The sequence below is a fragment of the Arachis hypogaea genome, chromosome 10 (genome assembly GCF_003086295.3).
Source record: "Arachis hypogaea cultivar Tifrunner chromosome 10, arahy.Tifrunner.gnm2.J5K5, whole genome shotgun sequence".
In the NCBI taxonomy this organism is placed as follows: Eukaryota; Viridiplantae; Streptophyta; class Magnoliopsida; order Fabales; family Fabaceae; genus Arachis; species Arachis hypogaea.
In genome coordinates, this window is record NC_092045.1 from 2,533,579 (window position 1) to 2,553,816 (window position 20,238).

The 20,238-nt window shown below is 34.6% G+C and overlaps 5 protein-coding genes across 13 annotated transcripts; 1 reads left to right on the top strand and 4 right to left on the bottom strand.

Moving 5' to 3' along the window:
• Positions 1 to 46: 46 nt before the first annotated feature.
• LOC112714598 (pentatricopeptide repeat-containing protein At4g21705, mitochondrial) lies at positions 47 to 2,281 on the top strand. Of its 2 annotated transcripts, none has more exons than XM_025766222.2 (2): positions 47 to 660; positions 880 to 2,281. In XM_025766222.2, exon 2 carries the CDS (start codon positions 892 to 894, stop codon positions 2,116 to 2,118), a length of 1,227 nt encoding a protein of 408 aa, XP_025622007.1. In that variant the 5' UTR covers positions 47 to 660; positions 880 to 891; the 3' UTR covers positions 2,119 to 2,281. The 2 variants fall into 2 exon arrangements, with proteins under 2 accessions (XP_025622007.1, XP_025622006.1); XM_025766221.2 differs by having other exon boundaries at positions 53 to 382.
• A 414-nt stretch (positions 2,282 to 2,695) lies between these two features.
• Positions 2,696 to 4,366, bottom strand: LOC112714599 (stress-related protein). The gene is made up of 3 exons (XM_025766223.3): positions 3,779 to 4,366; positions 3,448 to 3,693; positions 2,696 to 3,304 (listed from the first exon to the last, which is right to left on the bottom strand). The coding sequence occupies exons 1-3, from the start codon at positions 3,797 to 3,799 to the stop codon at positions 2,933 to 2,935; spliced, it is 639 nt and encodes a 212-aa protein (XP_025622008.1). The 5' UTR covers positions 3,800 to 4,366; the 3' UTR covers positions 2,696 to 2,932.
• A 153-nt stretch (positions 4,367 to 4,519) lies between these two features.
• LOC112714596 (putative nuclear RNA export factor SDE5) lies at positions 4,520 to 8,975 on the bottom strand. 8 transcript variants are annotated; one of them, XM_025766219.3, is made up of 12 exons: positions 8,877 to 8,975; positions 7,769 to 8,343; positions 7,652 to 7,677; positions 7,228 to 7,302; positions 6,734 to 6,807; positions 6,288 to 6,547; positions 5,870 to 5,949; positions 5,679 to 5,735; positions 5,345 to 5,412; positions 5,111 to 5,214; positions 4,956 to 5,026; positions 4,520 to 4,833 (listed from the first exon to the last, which is right to left on the bottom strand). In XM_025766219.3, the coding sequence occupies exons 2-12, from the start codon at positions 8,322 to 8,324 to the stop codon at positions 4,717 to 4,719; spliced, it is 1,488 nt and encodes a 495-aa protein (XP_025622004.1). In that variant the 5' UTR covers positions 8,325 to 8,343; positions 8,877 to 8,975; the 3' UTR covers positions 4,520 to 4,716. The 8 variants fall into 8 exon arrangements, with proteins under 8 accessions (XP_025622004.1, XP_025622003.1, XP_072061766.1 ...); XM_025766218.3 differs by having other exon boundaries at positions 8,825 to 8,975; XM_072205665.1 differs by having other exon boundaries at positions 6,300 to 6,547; positions 8,877 to 8,969.
• A 2,471-nt stretch (positions 8,976 to 11,446) lies between these two features.
• On the bottom strand, positions 11,447 to 13,458 carry LOC112714601 (stem-specific protein TSJT1). The gene is made up of 4 exons (XM_025766225.3): positions 12,666 to 13,458; positions 12,191 to 12,431; positions 11,895 to 12,015; positions 11,447 to 11,785 (listed from the first exon to the last, which is right to left on the bottom strand). The coding sequence occupies exons 1-4, from the start codon at positions 12,869 to 12,871 to the stop codon at positions 11,586 to 11,588; spliced, it is 768 nt and encodes a 255-aa protein (XP_025622010.1). The 5' UTR covers positions 12,872 to 13,458; the 3' UTR covers positions 11,447 to 11,585.
• A 343-nt stretch (positions 13,459 to 13,801) lies between these two features.
• LOC112714600 (allantoinase) lies at positions 13,802 to 19,430 on the bottom strand. Its single transcript, XM_025766224.3, has 15 exons — positions 19,004 to 19,430; positions 18,594 to 18,702; positions 18,264 to 18,384; positions 17,634 to 17,707; positions 17,152 to 17,228; positions 16,969 to 17,005; positions 16,809 to 16,894; positions 16,639 to 16,698; positions 16,233 to 16,378; positions 15,801 to 15,927; positions 15,501 to 15,656; positions 15,306 to 15,416; positions 14,783 to 14,893; positions 14,359 to 14,457; positions 13,802 to 14,223 (listed from the first exon to the last, which is right to left on the bottom strand). The coding sequence occupies exons 1-15, from the start codon at positions 19,112 to 19,114 to the stop codon at positions 14,095 to 14,097; spliced, it is 1,554 nt and encodes a 517-aa protein (XP_025622009.1). The 5' UTR covers positions 19,115 to 19,430; the 3' UTR covers positions 13,802 to 14,094.
• Positions 19,431 to 20,238: the final 808 nt, after the last annotated feature.

Genomic DNA, 20,238 nt, shown 5'->3' on the forward strand with positions numbered 1-20,238 from the left:
TCCCAAAGTTTTTAATTTATAAATATTTTCTTATAATTTAATTTTTGAGAGTTGCAGTGTCGTCGTCTTCGTTTTTACTCTTCAGTTTATTGTTCAGTGTTCACCCATCCCAGTGGGAAAAGAAAAAAGCCTAGTCATGGCGTTGAAGCTTGTTAGCAGAGTGGTGGCGCAAATTGCGAACACGAGAAGCAGATCATACTACACGAGCAGGACGAAAAAGCTAAGCCTTTACTCCAAGATTAGCCCACTTGGAAACCCTACCACAAGCATGGAACCCGAGCTCGACGATTGGGTCTACAAGGGTAACAAGGTTCGAGTTGGAGAGCTTCAGCGCATCGTTCGCGACCTTCGCAAGCGCAGGAGGTTCGCCCAGGCACTCGAGGTTCCCCCCAAAACATGTGCCCTTTTTAAATTGTCTCGTTGTTCTGAATTTAGGGTTCAAGCTTTTATGGAAAGGGGAAATTGGAAATAAAACAAATTTGAAGCCTTTGGTGATGGAATGTGTGATGCATGGAATGATTTTGGTTGATCGTGTCGTAGATCAGGATAATTATGATTTTAAAACGAATTAGTTCAGTTGAAATAATCCACAATTAGGTGAAGAAACAATGTGATTGGCTGAAGCTATCAGTTCGGAAATGGTGATTCTTAAACTTCAAAGTAAGATAGTTATTATTGGATAAGTTGTGAATTATCAACTGATATATTTGTTAAAATATGATTTGAAGCTGATTCAGAATAATATGTATGTCAGACTGAGAAGCTTTGTTTGCTATAAGTTATTGTTATGTGAGGACTGTTTGGGCTCTTTGAAAGTTGAAACTACTCAATTGTTTCATTGTATGTTTGTCTTAAGTTTTTGATGCTCAATGGTTGCAGGTATCTGAGTGGATGAATAAGAATGGTGTGTGCATATTTTCTCCAGTTGAACATGCAGTGCATTTGGATTTGGTTGGCAAGGTTCATGGATTTCAGTCTGCTGAATGCTATTTTGACAGCTTGAAGGACCAAGACAAAATTGATAAGACATATGGTGCTCTCTTGAATTGCTATGTTCGCCAGCGCCAAATTGAGAAGGCTCTCTCCCATTTCCAGAAAATGAAGGAGCTGGGGTTCGCTTCGACACCTCTAACCTACAACGATATTATGTGTTTGTACACAAATATTGGACAGCATGAGAAGGTCCCCAATGTGTTAACTGAGATGAAAGAAAACGGGATTTTGCCTGACAACTTCAGCTACAGAATATGTATAAATTCTTATGGCGTGAGGTCTGATGTCACTGAAATGGAGAGAATATTGAAAGAGATGGAGAGTCAACCGCACATTTTGATGGAGTGGAACACTTATTCTGTTGTGGCTAATTTCTATATAAAAGCAGGGTTCAAGGGTAAGGCAGTTGATGCTTTAAGGAAATCTGAGGAGAGGCTAGATAACAAAGATGGTATCGGTTACAATCATCTCATCTCTCTTTATGCACAACTGGGCAACAAGAATGAGGTCCTAAGAGTATGGGAGTTGGAGAAAAGTTCTTGCAAAAGATGCTTAAACAGGGATTTTACAACCATGTTAGAATCTCTGGTGAAGCTCGGTGAGCTGGACGAAGCAGAGAAAATACTGATGGAATGGGAATCCTCTGGCAACTGTTACGATTTTTCAGTCCCAAACACTATAATCATTGGGTACGCAGAGAAGGGTTTGTATGAGAAGGCTGAAGCCATGCTGGAAGATTTACAGAACACTGGAAAGGTGACGACTCCGAACAGTTGGACTGTGGTGGCAGGTGGATACCTGCATACGGGTGAGATGGAGAAAGCTTTGAGGTGCCTTAAAACAGGTCTGTCTTTGTATGTTGACAATAAAGGATGGAAGCCAAACCCCAAGGTGATCTCTGGTGTATTGAGATGGATTGGTGACAATGGAACTGTCACAGACGCAGAAAATTTAGTGAGTTCATTAAGAAATGTTGTCCCAGTAAATAGACAAATGTACCATGCCCTAATCAAGACTTACATTAGAGAGGGTAAAGAAGTGGATGGACTTTTGGACAGCATGAAAAAAGACAACATTGATGAAAACGAAGAAACTAGGGAAATTGTTCAAATGAGGAAGCTGTAGTTTAGACTTTCAAGTCATATTATTATTCTTTGGTTGTATCATCGTTCATATTAGCATTCAGTTTCTAAATGATTGAGGTCTCTACATTACAGTAGAGTTGAATCAAAACGTAATATTACATTTATTTGTTTAATACCGAGGTCCAAGCACTATTAGTTCTTAATCCCATGGTCTCCACATTCAGTTTTGCCAGATGCAGTTGAAATGCCCGCGATTGACAACAACTTCTTAAGTCCAGTCCTACTCTGTTTAATGAATATACTTAGCAGATAAAGCCATGTCAAGGGGAAAAGAATTTATCATTGTTGTCACTAGTGAAATAGGTTTGTTGTATCATTCTTTCACTTGCATGTTTTTTTTATATGGTGCAGTATGGCAGATAAGGTAAGCAACTTTTGTTCTCAGATGTTATATAATTGTTTACCAATGTTTCGTGATTTCGTCTATCCAAACAATTCATTATTTTTCTTGACAAGGTAACTTTTGTCTATTACATATGCAAGTAATCGAAACTCACGTTATCTTTTGATAGTAACCAACCCTTGCTTTCTTTTTCCTCCCCAAAACACTGATGCCATTGGAATGTGAATGTAAATATTTTATCATCAAAGAATCAGGTATATTAACTATTAAAGATAGTGACTCCACACCAAAAGCACCACCTTTCTTCTTTTTTTACACGATTCTAAAAAGAGAAAAAAGACCAAACAAAACATTAAAAGTTAAAACATGTAGACGACACAGAATTTGCTTTACAGAAAGAAACAACGAACTTAACAGAATTTGCACTAGTCGTCTACACTGCCAAATCTCATCAGTTCGACTCGCCGAACACCCTCACGATCTTCTCGGTGGGCACCAAAGGAAGGTAAGCAGACACCTTGTAACCCTTCTTGGCGGAGACGGTCACCGCCTCGTTGTACTTGGCAGTGTAGTATGCCGCCTTGGGAAGCACGGCGCCGGCAACAATAGGGAACAATGGCAGCTGCTTCAGCTTGCGCCATGCGGACACGGCACACTGCTCCGCCTTTGGCTCATATTTGTCGTACACTGACTTGGCGAACCCTGAGGCAGCGTCCACCACACCGGTGCGGCGGACACTGGAGACGACAGAGCAGGCCTGGTTTGAGGCCACCTTGACGTTGGTTGGAACGTGGCGATCGATCTCAGCTACGGACTCTTCAACCTATAAAAGTGAAAATCAATCAATTAATTATTGAAATTGAATTGAATTTTAACCTAACCTAACCGTTTTGTAACATAAATATCAGAATAAAGTAACAGAATGAGTGATTAAATAACCGCTTCCATTTCTGCGATCTGCATTACCTTGCGGTCCACGTAGTGGAGAAACTCGGTAGGGACGAGGTGGAATTTGTCGTAGACGGGAGCGACGACAGTCTTGACGGCCTCCTCGACGGTCTCAACGCCAGATTTGAGGGGGCCGGAGCGTTCCTTGGCGTAGGAATAGAGGATCGCGGCGCGCATCACAGCTTGAATCGTGGCGAATTGCACGAATTCAAGGTACTTGAGCTCTTGTTGTTGAGCTTCAACAACAGCTTTCTCATTCTCGACCTGCAAAATTTTCGGATCAAATTGAATAATTGAAAGGAGATTATAGGGGAGATTTTGGAACCCTAGAAGAGGAACGAAACCTTACCTTGGGAGCTTGGGTGTCCATGAGTGCGGTGATGAAGGATTTGGGAATAAGAAAGTTTGGAGAATCAAACGGTGTTTGGTTGGTGTGAGGTAAGAATTGAGAAGGGAAATTGGGAATTTATATGGGGCAGAGGGAAGCGGTTACGGTCAGAAAACGATGATCAAAGCGCGTTAGTAGGCAAAAACCTGCTTTTTCTTCACCGTTAAATTTGTGTTCTTTTTAGACAAAACCTGTGGCTGCAAGTAAACGCTATTTCTCATGAACACACAATTTTCTATTTTCTGATCTGATTTTGCCGCATAACGCTATTCTTCTTAAATCTTAATACCATCCCTATTTCTTCGAGTTTGACCTCCTTTTCACTTACATGTCACAGTATTTGTCCTGCTTAATTTTAACAAATTTACCATAACCATCCATTTGAAAGTTGAGCTACACATTCTTAAACTCAATGAAATCATATTTGGAAAGTGGATGGGTCTTTTAAATCCGCCTATTTATCCTTTTATGTAAACAATTTTTTACTCAAGCGATACCTATTGTATTGTACATGTATAAAAAATATCATACGGAAAAGAATCCATCATACAAATTATATACCCACCATAATATTTCTAACTTAAAAACCTTGATATTTCATTCTTCTAAGTATTAACATTTGCATTATACTTTTCAAGGCAGATTAGTCGTTGACCTATTAGGAGCCTATTAGGCGGAAAGATATAGTAAAAAAATCAAAAATAACAAAGAGAATCTATTACATTGAGGCACATACATTTCAAGAAAAGATGTTACAACAAAGATTTGGTGAAAGCTACATGGGGGCCAAAACCACCAAAAGACTCAATTGAATCCAAATTTCAACAATAATCAATGGAGGATGATTTGTTAACAAATCAGAGACAGCTATGTATAAAAATCCAAGTCTTTGCTATTCCCTATGTTTTGAGAAAACTCAGTTTTTTCCGATCAATGCTATCCAAGCGGATCAATATTGTACCAGCTGTTTCTCCTTCAATCCACTTTATAGCTTCCTGTTCTAACAGTTTTAATATCTGTCAAAAATCAGAAGATCATCGTGTCACAAATCACTTCATGTCTCAAGAATAAGGCATCAATAAAGTCTCCCATGCACTAGTACTTTAAAATCATGCTTCAACAAATCAATTGATCTTACCGCCCGCCTGCGAGACCCTTTGGTATTTTCTTGATTACTTGCATCAATGATAACCTTGAGATACTCAAATGCTGATGGTAATATAATAAGTGAATATTAGAATAACATAGTAAATTGGTAGAAAACTGGAAAGGGATCACATCAATAAGACTCACATGGAATGCCAGCAAGAGAAGAAAGATGACACTTCAGTAGACGTATAGCCTCCCTTGAACCATGGTCGTGCAAGTCGAGCAACATTTCTTGTGCTTCTGAGGTCCTACGAATAAAACAATGCACAAAACACTACGTCACTAATCATACAACTTTTCCATGCTAATCCCCCTATAACCAAGTAGAAGAAGAAATTATGCCCGGTCAATGAGAACTTCAGAGCAGAAGATATTCACTTGGGTTCAACAATCATTCTGCTAGATTCTTCATCAGCTTCACGAGCCTTCTTGAGAAAAAAATTTCCCTGTCAATACCATAGCATACACCACTGAAATAGTAAGGGCAATGCTACAAACTCAAGCAGTGTATTTCTGTAAACGAACTGAATGCAATATGACAAGAAATTGTAAGGCAAAATTAATTAAAATTAGAGGAGGCTGCATGTAATAGTAATAGTACACGAAAACCAGAAGACTAATGCACTGGAAATTTGGGAGTCATAGTCAAAGCTATTCATGTCATAATGCAACTTTTCGGTTATGGCAAACCTAGTTCGATAACAAATCGTACCTGATCTATAAGTTTTTCAGCTTTGAATTTATCCCCATTTGCAAATGCATCAACAGCCTGAAGTGACAAATGATGCATAAGTGTACAGAACATAGACCTAAAACATGTTAGTAAGTTACTCTTCCTAGCACTATCGATGATCTAAGGTGGGAGAAACGGAATAAGCTGGGAAGAAAAAGAATACAACATACAGCTTTATAATATTCATTCATTGTGGCCCGGTACTCCTTCACTGCTCTACGCACACACTGGTAATCTTCATCCTCCACATCTGTTATAAAGGAAGTACATCATCATCAACATCATTATTCTTATTTCCAGTACAAAGTAAAACTCAGCTTTAGAAAGAGAAATGATGTAGGATCCAGGCCACATAACTAACAATAATATAACAAAAAATAAATGACAAATAGATTTAGCCTATAGGAATGTAAGCACACGAGTTCCATATAGCAGAGCACATATTAAGTCAACCAGCTTTGCTAGGCAATAATCACACTCAGAAACAGTACAAAAGTCAAACAATCTTGCTAAGCATGTTTAACAAAAGAATAATCAAGAACCAAATTTTCCAGAATGACAAAAGGAAGACAAGTCTGAGATACAAACCTGGATAAGTACCATTTGTAGCATCTCGTAGTGAGAAGTCCATATCAATCTTATATTCTTCCATTGTGTCTTCCGGAGGTTCAAATACAACATGTTTATATCGTGAACTATTATTCAAATCCTTTACAGTTTTTTTAGGAGCCTCCTCACATCGCTGATAACCTTTAAAAAGAGCAGACAAGATTTCCTTCTGAAGTTCATCTTTATGTTTCTGCTTTTGATGTGATTCCACTCCTTTGTTTGAAGCTACAGTTCTATCGCTGTGTGACAAAGAATATAACTAAGAGTTAGGACAATATCTAGCATGGAGATGAGTAGATCATGCCATTGGAGCATAAGGCCAGTTAAAGCAGAACATACTACACAATTACAAATTTTGTACTTGATATCATTTATGATGATCACAGAAAAAGTAGATCATAACGAACCAAAAGGGGGAAACATACCTTCTGAGATGATTTAGATTATGAGACTTACTTTCAGATGAAGATAATTCAGATTTCGGTTTCACATCTGTAAACTGCAAATACCAATATCACATATCAATCAATATATATAACAATTAGAATTTAAATTCAGACATCAATATGTAACTTTCTGCACAAAAGATGAGAGAAATATATTGTGACTGGATTCCTTTTCACACATTATGTGCTTCTCAAACAATTTGTTATAGAATCATTCACATATATAACTAGACAAAGCCTAAGATAAAGGCTGACAGATGGCAAACTACTATCACCAGGAGTTAATCTTCTCCCTTGCCTAAAACTTCCCCCTCTTAAAGTCTTAATTCTTTTTCTTTTGGACGTGGCCCCCCTCTTAATTCTAAAACCTTGCACACATGACAATAATAATAATAATAATAAAAACACATTATAATGTTAAAGATACAATTATTGGAGCTTCCAAAATAAACTATCTTGGCATTCATACTTACCCTCGAAGCTGAATCACCAACAACAGCTGTCCTGTTAAAAGTCACATCGGATGGATCTAGAAGTCTATACATGCTCTGGATGAATTTAAAGTGTACTTGTTAGATTAAGAATGCAAGTGGTATTTCTAAATATACCCCAATGACATGGTAAAAATGAGAAATGACATTTTATAAAATGAAGCTAGGAGTAGTCTGTGCAATAAAAGATAAATTAGTGAAACGTATCCTTGCCAGATTATGAGGTTGTAAACTGAATGAAAGTAAAAAAGTGGAAAACTAATGTTGAGGATTCTGGTCTGAGCCAAAGAGTGGAGAAGGAAGTAAGAAACGTCAACAATATCACTGAAGCATATTTAATACTCGGTATGTTATATCAAATAGTAAATAGCCATCACGATATTAGCATAAGCCAACCTTCACATACCTTCTGCATATCATAACCACAAGATTCTGCATTTTTCGCAATAAAATATGGAGTCAGCTGTTAGTACAAACAAAAGAGATAATGCCAGTAACAATAATACACTACAGAGTTATATACCAAGAACTCCCCGTATCATATCTCTGTCAAGCTGAAAGCCATTTCCAAGCATTTTAAATAAGAAATCTTCCATGTCCTGTTGAAGCTGATTATGCTTTGAAACATTTGGCTTTGCTTTTTCACGGCAGATTCCAGTCAGGGGCATCTCCTTTACATCCATTTTTACTGGCTTAGTCGCACCATGAGACCCATTTGCAGATGGCACTGGCCTAACATAATCCCTACCAATAGTGCCTGAAACAGTACCTACTGAAACTGAGCGAGCTTTCGCCCTTAAGTTTTTTCTTTCGTGGGAGGAGTTTTCAACAGAATATCCATCAGATGTTCCTGAAGTCTCTTCAACCCTGGCATCTGCATTAGATGAATGGCTTGAAGAGGATGAAGAGGTCCCCTTCATCTCATACAACATTTCTCCTGCCAAGTCTGCATTCCGGCTTGCCTTGCAATAGGCAGAAGCTATTTCCTCAAGCGAAAATACAGAGCCAAAGGCATCAAGCAAGCACTTTAATGCTTTTTCTTCATCACATGTGACTATATTCTGGGCAGGGACTTCCATAACAATTATGATTGAAACACTGTAAGAGAAAATGATGTAAAATACAAATTAAAAAGTAATCACTTTTCCAAATCAATGCAACAAGGATACAACTATGAAATCCCAAAATTATGCATGAATTAGGGTTAGAGGGAGGATGCGTCTGCATATATGAGCATACCTAACTAAGAACACAGAAAATAAAGCTAACAGGACCTTGCCTTCAGAAATGGGAACGATCAAAGCACACTAAGCACTCACAGTACCAAACATGAAGATATATATTCCATCTCACCATATATCAATATCAAGATAGCAACTGAGAATCAGAATCAGATTCCGAATTCACGAAAACAACTTCATTGAAGAAAAGCATAACGGATACGTGAACTTAAATTTAGGGATAAAAAATGCAGGTAGCTAAGATAACATTGCAATTAAACACACAAAGTACGCAATCTCAATCAAAATGAAATATTTTACGCAAATGGGGGAAGAGAATGAAAGCGAATTCACAACACCATATCCCGAAAAGGAGAAAAATTGGCTTGAGAAGCGAAGGAAGGAGAATACTTGTGATGGGAGGAGTTGAGAGTGAAGAGGGAACACTCTTCTTTTCTATTTTATTATTTATTTATGCACTTAAAAAAAACAATAATTATAATCATCAACATTTTTGAGTGAGCAAGAAATAAATATTTATTATTTTTTTTATTGAAAAAAAAAAAGAAAAAAGTGGGACACAAAAAGCACTCTTGGCGCCATACGGTGAAGGCTGCTTCCTTTGCAAGTTGTTGACTTCTGGTTACTTTTTGTATTGTTGACCCATAATTACAAATTTACCATTATTTTTTTTTACCAATTTTATGGTGTCTATAGTCTTTTGTCTAAATTTTACTTAACTTATTTTTTGTAGTAAGTTTTAATTTTTTAAAAATATTTATTCTTATATCTTTTAAATAAAATAATAATTTTTAACACTTTTTAATAAATAAATACCATTTTTTAAGCACTATAACATTTACTTTTTTTTTGCACAAATTTACCATTATTATTAGATAAATTAATAAGAGATCAATGTTTTGTTTACCAATCATCCTTGGCATAGGAAGATGAAAGGCATTACTAATAATAATAATAATAATAATAATAATAATAATTCATTATAATATATCAAGTAATATTTTAAATCAGTATTTAAGAATTTTTAGTCAAATAATTTAATTTTTAATAAATTTTAATTATTAAAAAGATTTTTTCAATTTTGCTAAATATATTAATTTTTACGTCAAATTTTAATAAAAAAATTAAAGAAATAAATTAATATCCGTCGTTATTTAACAAAATAACATTTTTTAAAAATTTTTAAAATTCTTAGACTAAATCCTCTATTCTTTACTACTAGTTTATCTAATGAAATAAAAATTTTAAAAAACTGATTTAACTATTAAAATTTATTGAGAGCTAAAATGTTCGACTAAAAATTCCGTTAAGAACAGATTTAGAGTATTACTCTAATATATTTATTTAATCATTCTTCTAGTTGAATGTGCATGCAAGTTCTTCCGGTCTATGCAGATCACATGACATTCAATACAAATGGTGCAGCATTCACATTTTCACACACAGAACTAACAACTACTTTCACATACAAAGAAGAATGATCTTTTTCTATGTTCCTTACCTATCTCTTACAAATACAAATGCAAGTACTGAATACAGTATGTATAATACAAAAAAAAAAATTACTATTTGTACCATAAATATAAAATATACGCACGTTGATAAATGTACTTATGCTACGTTTGTTTATAAGACAGAATACTGAAAGACAAGGACGCAGAGATCGTGTTTGCCAGAGAAAATATGGACAGAGATATTGTGTCCAGAGATACTGAATTAGTGTATTTTGTGTTCATCATGACAGGAAGGACACGAAGATACTAAAAAAGGACACAACTTTTTTTTATTTTTTCTTTCATTATTCTTGTTAATTTTTCATAATTATATTTTTATTATTATATTTTTTATCTCAAATTTTTTGAATGAAAAAAATGAGAATAAATTATATTTTCATAATTTGTTCTAATTTATCACCAAACAAAATACAAGAACACAAAATTTTGTGTCTCTGTCCATCAGTGTCTTATTCTGTCCTGTTCTCAGTTTTGTCCTGTTCTCGGAAACAAACGCAGCCTATATAGATGGCTTCTGTGTGCCAAGAGTACCCTAACGGATCAATTACGTAATCAACGTCTGGCTACACTTGCTATCTTCAGTGGTTACAATTGTCGTTTTATTCTTATATGAGTACATTTGTCAGTGTCTATATCTGGTACAAATAGTAATTTATTCTTAAAAAAAAATACAGTAGTTTTTGTGAATCATAAACATAGAAGTGATAGAACATAGAAGAAACATGCACGTTTGTTACTCTTTACTCACAACATCAGCATGAAACTTAGTTGGCGTTGAGTGCATATCTCAAGTATCAATATCCCACACTTTGTACACTATTTATTAGTCCTCAAAAACCATCCAAGACTTTGATATATAAACACTTGACATCCCCCACCAACAATAGGAAAATCCCAACAACATTTCAGAAAATGGCCACGCCAAAATACTTAGGATATTTACTCATTTTGAGTATGGTATTATTATTCTGTGAAGCAAGCAGGGTCCCTCCAGCTCCAAAAAACGATGCAAATCCCGAAGATGAACCTGATGATGATGTTATAGTGCCAGGTAATGGCATGGATGCTTCTAATAATATGATGGCTTGTACACCTGTTGATTGTATATCCCCAGATGGACAATGTGGTGTGGTATATGTCAAGCTGGTGCCTCAACCAAACAACTCCACAGAGAACACCGTTCACCCAAATGGAAACAGTGCTATGGCCCCACCATTAGGTTAATGAAGTGAAACCATGCTTCAAAGTTCTTACTATATGAAATAGAAACTAAGTTCATACTGTAAAAGTATGTGTCTACTTTTTATATATTACCTCAATAATTGCTTAATCATATGTACAAGCAAGTACTGTGGGTTTCAATAACACTTACCAAGTTTATTCTATTAACCTCATTGTTGTTTGTAGACAGTCATAATTACACTTTACTCTTCATAAGTTTAAAAATGCACAAAAATAACACACATTTATTAAAGTTTATAAAACTTAAGCATTAACAGAAACTAATGAAACTAATTAGTCCATGATGTAGAGGCATAATGTCTAATGTGTTAAAAGACTTTGGTTTGACAAGTGATCAAAGCTTTTACTCTCCCTTGATCATAGCAGTATCTGCCCAATTTGATGCACTTCCCCTGCGAGGAATGCTTGGAATCTTTGTGTAGAGATCCACCTGAAAATATACACCAAAGATATTTCCACTGTCATCTTCATGTGCTATTCCTCGAACCTTGTGAAGTGGATGATCAAAGTTTGTTAACCCACTTCCACTTATGAAAATGCACCCTGCATTATTCCAACTCAACAAGTAAATCAAACAAGAAAGTTTGCTAATTCTGTTATCAAATGAGAGTTAGACAAGAAAACTTGTTTGTAGAGATGAATTTGAACTAACCTTGAGGAAAATGTGAACAAGCTTTTCCACATCCTTCTCTAATGATTTGAAGATCATCAGAACAAACCAAGGAACCATCACTTGCCAATCCCCACTCCAGATTCACACCTCCATCTCGATCCTATAATATTAGCAACAATTACATCAGAAAACACAAAATCTAGTGGACATCTTAGAAGAACACACAAAACCTAGTAACAATGTTTCTCACTATATCTGTGACAGTCTCCAAATGCATGCATAGAATTAAAGCCAAAATGGACTCTATCACCATGAAACTTTTGTCGATAACTCACCCTTGCTACAAAAAGATTGTTAGTTCTGGCATCAAAGATGGTGAATGCGAACTTTCCATCAAGATCTTTAACAACTTGGTCAGGTGGGTAGGGAGCTCGGTCTCTTAAGGCCTTATAAGCTTCAACCACAATCATGGCTTCTGTTGCTTGTCTTTGGAGGCCATAGTGATGTCTAAGCTCAGCTATGTTTGCTAGTGCTCCCACAAATATGCAAAATATATCGTCTAAAACAACAATAGACCTGAAACAAAACCAATTAAGGGGCAAAAAAAAAAAAAACGAAAGAGGAACTGTTGCAAGAGCATAGTTCATAGCATCATCATCATGAAATCAAAACATGATGAGAATCAAGCCTCTGAAATTTAAACTTCTAGCCAGATGCATCTTTTACTATATAAAGCCATATCAGAATACATGTTTATACAGAAAATCATACACATAACAAACTGAATGAAAAGCCTTGAATTGAATGTACCTGGGGTGCCTTGGAGTCTCGTGTTGATGGGACAAAGCCATGAAATTTCCATGAGGGAGGTTATAAACAGTAGAATCCGGCCACAAAGATTTAAACTTGTCCACAATTTCTTCTGGGGTCATCATTGGATCATTGTTGGAAGCCATTGCCGGAAGCCTCAGCTCCTCAGGTGGCTTTGCAGCTTCCTTTGCAAACACTGCCAACATCTCTTTCTTTTTCTTTTGTTCAGATCACAAATTTATTAGTACTACTAACTACTATTCAGTTGTGTTGTGAATTGTGATCACCCCTGAAGCTTTGTATAGGACATACATACATATATATAGATATACATAAAAGAGCTAATTAATCAGGCTTGTAATTGCAAACTGCAGAGTTATGTGACATAGTAGTAGCATCCAAAAATTATTCCCTGTTAGCACATAGAAATAGACAAGTATGGTGGTAATTGATAATGTGTGTATGTGGCAGCATCATAAGACGGTTTTCAGATATGAGGATGATACGTGTGATAATACGCAACCTAAGTTAACAACTACAACGGTGTCACAGTGCACAGTTTTCTATACTATTCCCTTTCAGACTCTGCAGAGTTGAATCCAAATGGTGTTACTATTGTTTTGGTTTTGGTTATGATTTTTCTTTTTAAAGGGGAATTATATGTTTAATATTGTAATCTGTATAATAATATATATATTTTTCATATCAAATAGAGTATGGACTACTATGTATGCAACTGATAAGAGTGTTCTGGGTCTTTCTTCCAATGTCTTATCCTCTTACTATTATTATGTAAGCAAAATTGGTTCACCTAATTGTAGTACTTGGACTTATTGTTGACCCTACCATTAAAAAATTTCAAAAAGTTTTCTTGAATAAATTAGTGGTGTTCTATGGCATTCTAGCACCTTATCATACAGTTTTAATTTTCAAACCTTTTTTCTTTTGAAGAAACATCTAGATGGTTCAAGCTCCATTCATAAATCAAATTTATCCTTTTTATTTAATAATTCAAATTATATTCTTCCAATCAACGTTCAAGCTAGGGAAAACGTCTAGAATTGGAAGACAACTTTTTATTTCTCACAAGCTATTAACATTGACTACATAGTTATTTGATAAAATAATCAAAAGTATAACTCAACTTTACAAGTGCTATTGAATTATTATTACTAAAATTATGTGGAAGATTACAGAAAACTATACTTCGAAATGTTCTAACAAGAAAGGTTTTGAGAAATTTTGGTGTTCAAACATGCATACAGCAATAATGTAAACTACAACACTAATCTTAATCTATAGCTTGGAGAAGGAGAATGTCATCTCTTATTTATGAAACAAGCCAAATAGCATAGCATCTTTGGAACCCCTCTATAGCATGGATTAGGATCATGCAGGATAAATTACATTAACCAAACTTTGAACCAATTCATTTGGCTAGAATTGGAACACCGCAAGCTGCAGAAGCATGCTTCCCCTCCTTAAATACAAGGTTTCCTCTAACAAAAGTGTCCAAAACTTTTCCGGATAACCGTGTTCCCATATAAGCAGAGAGGCTCTATATATCAAAGATTAAAGCACAAGGGAGTCACAAAAGCAGCATAGTTAGTATAACATATGTTATGTAAATATAAAACAAAAACAACAAAGTCTTATCCTATTAGGTGAAGTTGGCAAAAAAACTGTGACGTACAGGATGTTTAAGGAAAACGGGATAATTTTCGTTCACTTCAAACTCCACCTCTGGTTGCCACACTACAATGTCTGCATGGTATCCAACTGCAATGGCTCCCTAAAGCATCAATGGAACAAAAGTCAGATTTGAACTTGCATTTATTTGCATAGATACAGATTGGCTTGAGAACATCATATGCAAACAAAGGTTTTCCAGTAAGATGCCAAACAGAACTTCTCTCACTCACTTCAAGAGAATAGTTCTGATATTATTCCTATTAGAAATTAAAACTATACAATCAGAATGCTTTATTTATTTATTTTCCTTTGAAGTATAGATAGATCACAACTAGTTTTCTTTTACAGAGTATTTACCCCAAAACAAAAAACTAATAATTTTGCAATACCAAACTGAGCCCAGAAGGAAATTCCAATCACCTCACCTTTGATTCTATCCCTGCAAATGCTGCAGGTTTCTTGCTCCACAGTAACGATAATTGCTCCAGAGTCAATCCATATTTCTTTCCATATGACCATGTCACTGGAAGATCAAACTACAGGTATGCCAATATAAAATCATTCAGTCTATAGGCCAGTAGTATTAGTTAAATATTCGCAACACATCAGCTTCAATGGAAAAAAGGAACTAATATATGACGTTCTGATTAAAATCTTGGCTAATTCCACCAAAATGGCCCTTAGGACTAGTAAAACTGTAAAAGATTTATGTTCATCCAGTAGTCATGAGTTACACCATTTGTTATTTCAATAAATAGGCATTCCTATATATTTATTCTTATTTACTATTGCCATGATTAAACAAAATGACAAAATGCCATCAAACTCCCCCAGATATTCTTTTTTTAATATTACCATTGTTAAACAATTGTGTGCATTCATCTATCTGTTTGTAGACTTCTAACGTTTTATTGTATTGCAATGAGAACATATTTTAACTCATCTAACCTGCAAACCTGAAATGCCACCCCAAGCCCTCAAGAAGTCACCCTCCTCAAGAAGCTTGAGTTCTGGCACAGTAGGTGAATGATCAGAAGTCAAAAAATCAATGTGCCCTTCCTGAAATGAAGAATAAAACTTGTAAAACTGAAGTGTTTGAAGATGATTTTAGACAATACTTGGTACTGTGGTGTACAAGCATACCAGTACAGCCTCCCGCAGTTTCTCTCTGTTGTGTGCATCTCGAATGGGTGGGGAACACTTGAAACGAGTATCTCCATCCGGTATCTCTTCAGATGAAAAAGCTAAGTAATGGGAGCATGTCTCAACACTTATGCTGTCACCTCGACGTTTTGCTTCCTGTAAAATATAAATGCATGAATAGCACTCTCATGAAGGGAAAAGTTTGCTAAAGTTTTTGAAATAGGAAAAGCAGAGTAATGACAAAAAAATTCAAAAGAAGACAATATTTTAAATGCTAAAAAGGAACATATGATATAATACCTTAATCATATCTAGGGAAAGACTGGAATCAGACAAGTGGACAATGTGAACATGCGCTCCTTCTAAAGGACCTCCGACTATAGTGTCCTTCGTAACACCCACAAGTTCTTTAATAGCAGCCTGCTCCCTGGTCAAGCAAAAGAAGATGTTTGGATTTCATATCAGGAAAACATAATGGATGTTTGATACAAATTAGTTTTTCATAGAATATTCACATAATATCCTACGACGTAGGAATAATTTAACAGCCACTTCCCTTTATACAATGAGTATAGCTAATCATGTCATGGAAAACTCGGACAGGTTTAAGCTAGACTAACAAGTTCATGTTAATACAGAAAGAAAAAGCATAATATCATTTATCTTGACGGAGCCTATTAGTGCAATAGGATGGTTGTTACTCAAAGAACGAAGATATATATAATGTCTTACCATGAAGGGGGCCTAGTGTTGAGATAGGTCAAATAAACTCGAGGGTCTCTATTATCTTTGAGTTCCGAATGACTTTCGGAATCTAGTTGAATCTCAGCATGCACAATTAAAGGTCTTTTATATTTTGCCAACACAGTTAGTCCCTCCTTAAAAAGAAATAAATAAATAAATTGAACAATAAGAAATAAAAACTGTCTATTTCGTGTAAATAAGTAATATTTTGCCTAACTAGCAAGTGCTTTATGAATCAAAGTTAATGCAAGAATAGCACAGTATATCAAGCAAAACAAAAATCCCATGCCATATTAATACGATTTTTGAAATGACATGTAAGGAAATATGCAGAAGTACAAGGAACTGATGAAGAAAAAGAAAATCTGACTATCAATTCATAAGAGGAAGTTACCTTGATGTGATCAATAGTAGTCATAGGAAAGTCATTAATTCCTGAAGGACACATAAAAGACTACAAACAAAAAAACAAAACAGGAGTCAGAGAGAAACACAACAGACTCTACCAATATGTCCTGAAGGGTTAATTAGTATTTCATGCTGCACAAGTTTTCAAAAGGTTACCTTTACACCAAGAACACCAGCACTTAAGAGGCCATCAAGAATACTGGTATTAAGTGCATTTTCAGGGACCAGGCCTCCCCAAAATCCTGTTGCAGATTAAAATTATATATATTCAGAAGCTCAATCAACTGTATGTGAAGGTAAAATTTGCTGATCATACCCGCATCAACATGGAGTTTCTTATTTGCAGCTTCAAGCTGCGTAAAAAAGTTAAAGATCATGTTAGCAAATGAAAATTTAATTCAGTTCTACAGTCAACCATAAGTGACCTGTCAATTTTCACTTTCAGGAAATTTAAAGAAAAAAGGAAAAAAAATATATGCATCTGATCGATCATTGATACCTTAAGTTCTAGCGTTTCCTTAGACACAGTTGTAGGGTGATTGTTTAGAGGCATGTCAACCACTGTTGTCACGCCACCTGATATAGCAGAGAGTTATAATAGATCTATATAATTCATATTAACCAAACTAAAAAAGTCATCCATATCAACAACAAAACAACAATCAGGATGACCATTATGACGGAACCACTACAACAATAAACCCTTCTCCCACTAGGCGAGAACGGCTAAAATGGAACCACAATGAAGAGCGGAGAAAGTTATCAGAGTCATTTGTCATCCACTAACATCTGCTGGGGACTGATACAGCATGATATGCATATGTACATACCAAGGTATTGTTTTTCTTTGCATTTAGCTTGCAATTAGATGTTCTTAAGCAGTTTTGGAAAGAAACGGGTATTCTTCTAATATATCCAATCAAGTCCGAAGTTATTCAAATAGAAAATCTGTAGACCAAGAGAAGAAGAATATATGCATACCAGCAGCAGCAGCTCTAGTACCAGTAACAAATCCCTCCCATTCAGTTCTCCCAGGTTCATCAAGATGTACATGCCTGCCATGGCAAATAATTTATATGGTGAAAGAAAGAGAAAAGTTTCTTTCTATCAGGAAATCATTCCTCTTTTTCACTTTCAGTTCCTATGTATAATCTTCTTGTCAAATATGATAATCTTATCATGCCTCGTGTGCATAATCTAATTATTCACAATGAACTTTAATCAAAATGAACCCTTTGAGATACATGAGACAAGTCTCAAGCAAGCAAAATCTATTAAAACCCATTCCCCATGTCATTTTTAGCTAAATTTTTTTATCATGTTTTCAAAAGAAGCAACTGGAGAAGTGAGAATACATGGCAAGATATATAGCCTAACTCATTTGTGTTCCACAGACAGATCTACCGCTCTACATTGCAAATAACAAACTTCAATTTTCAATAGTCAGTCTGTGTACATTGGCCTGTTTTCAGGAACATTTCAATTTCCCGCATATCCAGGGTTGGTATCACTTTTCACTATTGACGATTGAGTTAAATAATTGAACATCATATATAGAACAGGGGTTTTAAAAAATACTAAACAACAGAGGAAGATGATTGCACATCTTACACATCGATCAAGCCGGGCATGACAACAGCCTCTCCATAATCAATAACCTCGTCTTGCCTAGAATTCCCCTGCTTACCATATCCTTCAACAACAGCTACAATCTTCCCTTCATTTATCTCCACTGTTTATTTTCACAACTAAAATCAATCAACACATGTATACAGTGATATCTAGATTTTTTTTTTTATTATACACGAGGATAATATGATGTTAAGAGATTTTTTTATTATAGATTTGATCTTTTCAGACAACTTTACTTTACAGAAAAACCTTTACAACCCACAAGTTAAACTGAAAAGAAAGTGATGATAAAAAGAATAAAGAATAGACCTGAGCCAGAAATGAAGCCTTGTGGGGTCAGAATGCGCTTGCTGGATATCCAATAGTGTCGAAAGGGAAGAAGGCTGCACTCATTATCATTATCATTATCAACTGGTAACTGTGCCACAACAACAAACACACATCATTCAAACTGTTACAGCATCCTCTTCCATTTTCAGACCTTCACACCATGACATTCAAAACTCAAAACATGAAACACATAAAACACTAATTTTCTACAAGTCCAATACTTCAAAAGTTCTTGCCAGAGTAGGTACTTTTTTCAAACATGTATGCTGCATAACTCTCAAGTAACAATTCAGTTAAAAGATTACTGATTCTGTTCAGAGATAATCATGAATCTTAAAATAAATAAATAAAATAAGCAATTTTTAATAGAAATTGAGGGAATAGTGAACCTTTATAAGAGAAGAAAATTGAGCCTTGTAGGAATCCTGCAAGTAGAAGAATGTGACGAAGGCAACAAGCAGTGCAAAAAGGGGTAACACTCTCCACACAAAATTATCCATTTCTGATTCACACTCTTCACTTTTGATTATTCCTTCAAACTATATATAATACTCACATACCTACTTCACTAATCACTAATCACTAATCACCATATAATTTTTGTTTCTAAGTCAAATGACATGAAATTAAGCAATGTTTTCAATTGATGAATTTGACCAGCTGGTTCAACTAAAATTGATGTAGTTTCGTCAACTTATATATAGATATCTTAGGGATGGAAAATTTTGAAGGAGAATATTAGTAAAATTGGGTTAATCTATCGGCAAAATGTTCCCAAAATTGTTAGCATAAAACTGAATAATTTGAAAATACAATAAAAAATAATAATATTATATTTTTATAAATAATTAAAAAAAATTATATTTAATAATAATTTATTTATTAAATTTAATTTTTTTAATAATATTTAAATAAATATTTAAAAAAATTTAAAACAAAATTTGATTTTTAAATTTTTTTATTTTTTTTTTAAATATGTCCTTCACTTGACAAAAAATTACTAAAATTTTAATAATGAAAATATTTTTTTTAGTCATAATAATAAAAATTTATATTCAAATTTGTCTTCCAAATTTATTTTTTAAATATATATTTAATATCTAATTCTTTTTATTATTTTTTAAATTTTTCATAACTTAGTTGTCTAGAATTCATTTTAGTAATTTATTTCAATAAAATCTCAGAAACCATGTGGTAATGAGTGATGACATAGATCAACGCTACAATAATAATACGAAGTCGACGTGGGCATTTTAGTAATTCCATCAAGAAATCTTGTTTCAGTCCAATATGTTAAAAATTAATTTGTGATAATTTTAAATTTTAGGATAATTTATTTAAATAAAATAAAAAAGAGATATTTTTATTTAAATACAATAATTATAATTTTTTTACTAGCGTGTCTTGTTTTATTATTATGTAAATCGTGGTAAGTTATAATGTTTTAAATTTTATACATAAATCGTAGCAAGTAAACACGATTTATGAAGGAGATAAAATGAGTATAGACCGTAGGAAGTAACCACATATTAGAATAATGTAAGTGGGAATTGTACTAGATTGTCACTGTTTACTAATAAACAGTTTGATCATAAAACCCCCTTTATGCTTTTAGGTATATAAA

Coding starts and splice junctions, on each gene's coding strand:
- LOC112714598 (XM_025766221.2), top strand. CDS start 137: ATGGCGTTGAAGCTTGTTAGCAGAGTGGTGGCGCAAATTGCGAACACG. Junction 383..879: donor GGTTCGCCCAGGCACTCGAG/GTTCCCCCCAAA, acceptor CAATGGTTGCAG/GTATCTGAGTGGATGAATAA.
- LOC112714599 (XM_025766223.3), bottom strand. CDS start 3,799: ATGGACACCCAAGCTCCCAAG. Junction 3,694..3,778: donor TGGACACCCAAGCTCCCAAG/GTAAGGTTTCGT, acceptor AAAATTTTGCAG/GTCGAGAATGAGAAAGCTGT. Junction 3,305..3,447: donor TCCACTACGTGGACCGCAAG/GTAATGCAGATC, acceptor TCACTTTTATAG/GTTGAAGAGTCCGTAGCTGA.
- LOC112714596 (XM_025766219.3), bottom strand. CDS start 8,324: ATGGAAGTCCCTGCCCAGAATATAGTCACATGTGATGAAGAAAAAGCA. Junction 5,950..6,287: donor TACAAATGGTACTTATCCAG/GTTTGTATCTCA, acceptor CCTTTATAACAG/ATGTGGAGGATGAAGATTAC. Junction 5,736..5,869: donor TGAATGAATATTATAAAGCT/GTATGTTGTATT, acceptor TTGTCACTTCAG/GCTGTTGATGCATTTGCAAA.
- LOC112714601 (XM_025766225.3), bottom strand. CDS start 12,871: ATGTTGGCAGTGTTTGCAAAGGAAGCTGCAAAGCCACCTGAGGAGCTG. Junction 12,432..12,665: donor GAGACTCCAAGGCACCCCAG/GTACATTCAATT, acceptor GTTTTGTTTCAG/GTCTATTGTTGTTTTAGACG. Junction 11,786..11,894: donor TTGTTCACATTTTCCTCAAG/GTTAGTTCAAAT, acceptor GGAATAATGCAG/GGTGCATTTTCATAAGTGGA.
- LOC112714600 (XM_025766224.3), bottom strand. CDS start 19,114: ATGGATAATTTTGTGTGGAGAGTGTTACCCCTTTTTGCACTGCTTGTT. Junction 16,379..16,638: donor CTACTATTGATCACATCAAG/GTAACTTCCTCT, acceptor TTTCTTTTTAAG/GAGGGACTAACTGTGTTGGC. Junction 14,894..15,305: donor GTGGCATTTCAGGTTTGCAG/GTTAGATGAGTT, acceptor GCATACCTGTAG/TTTGATCTTCCAGTGACATG.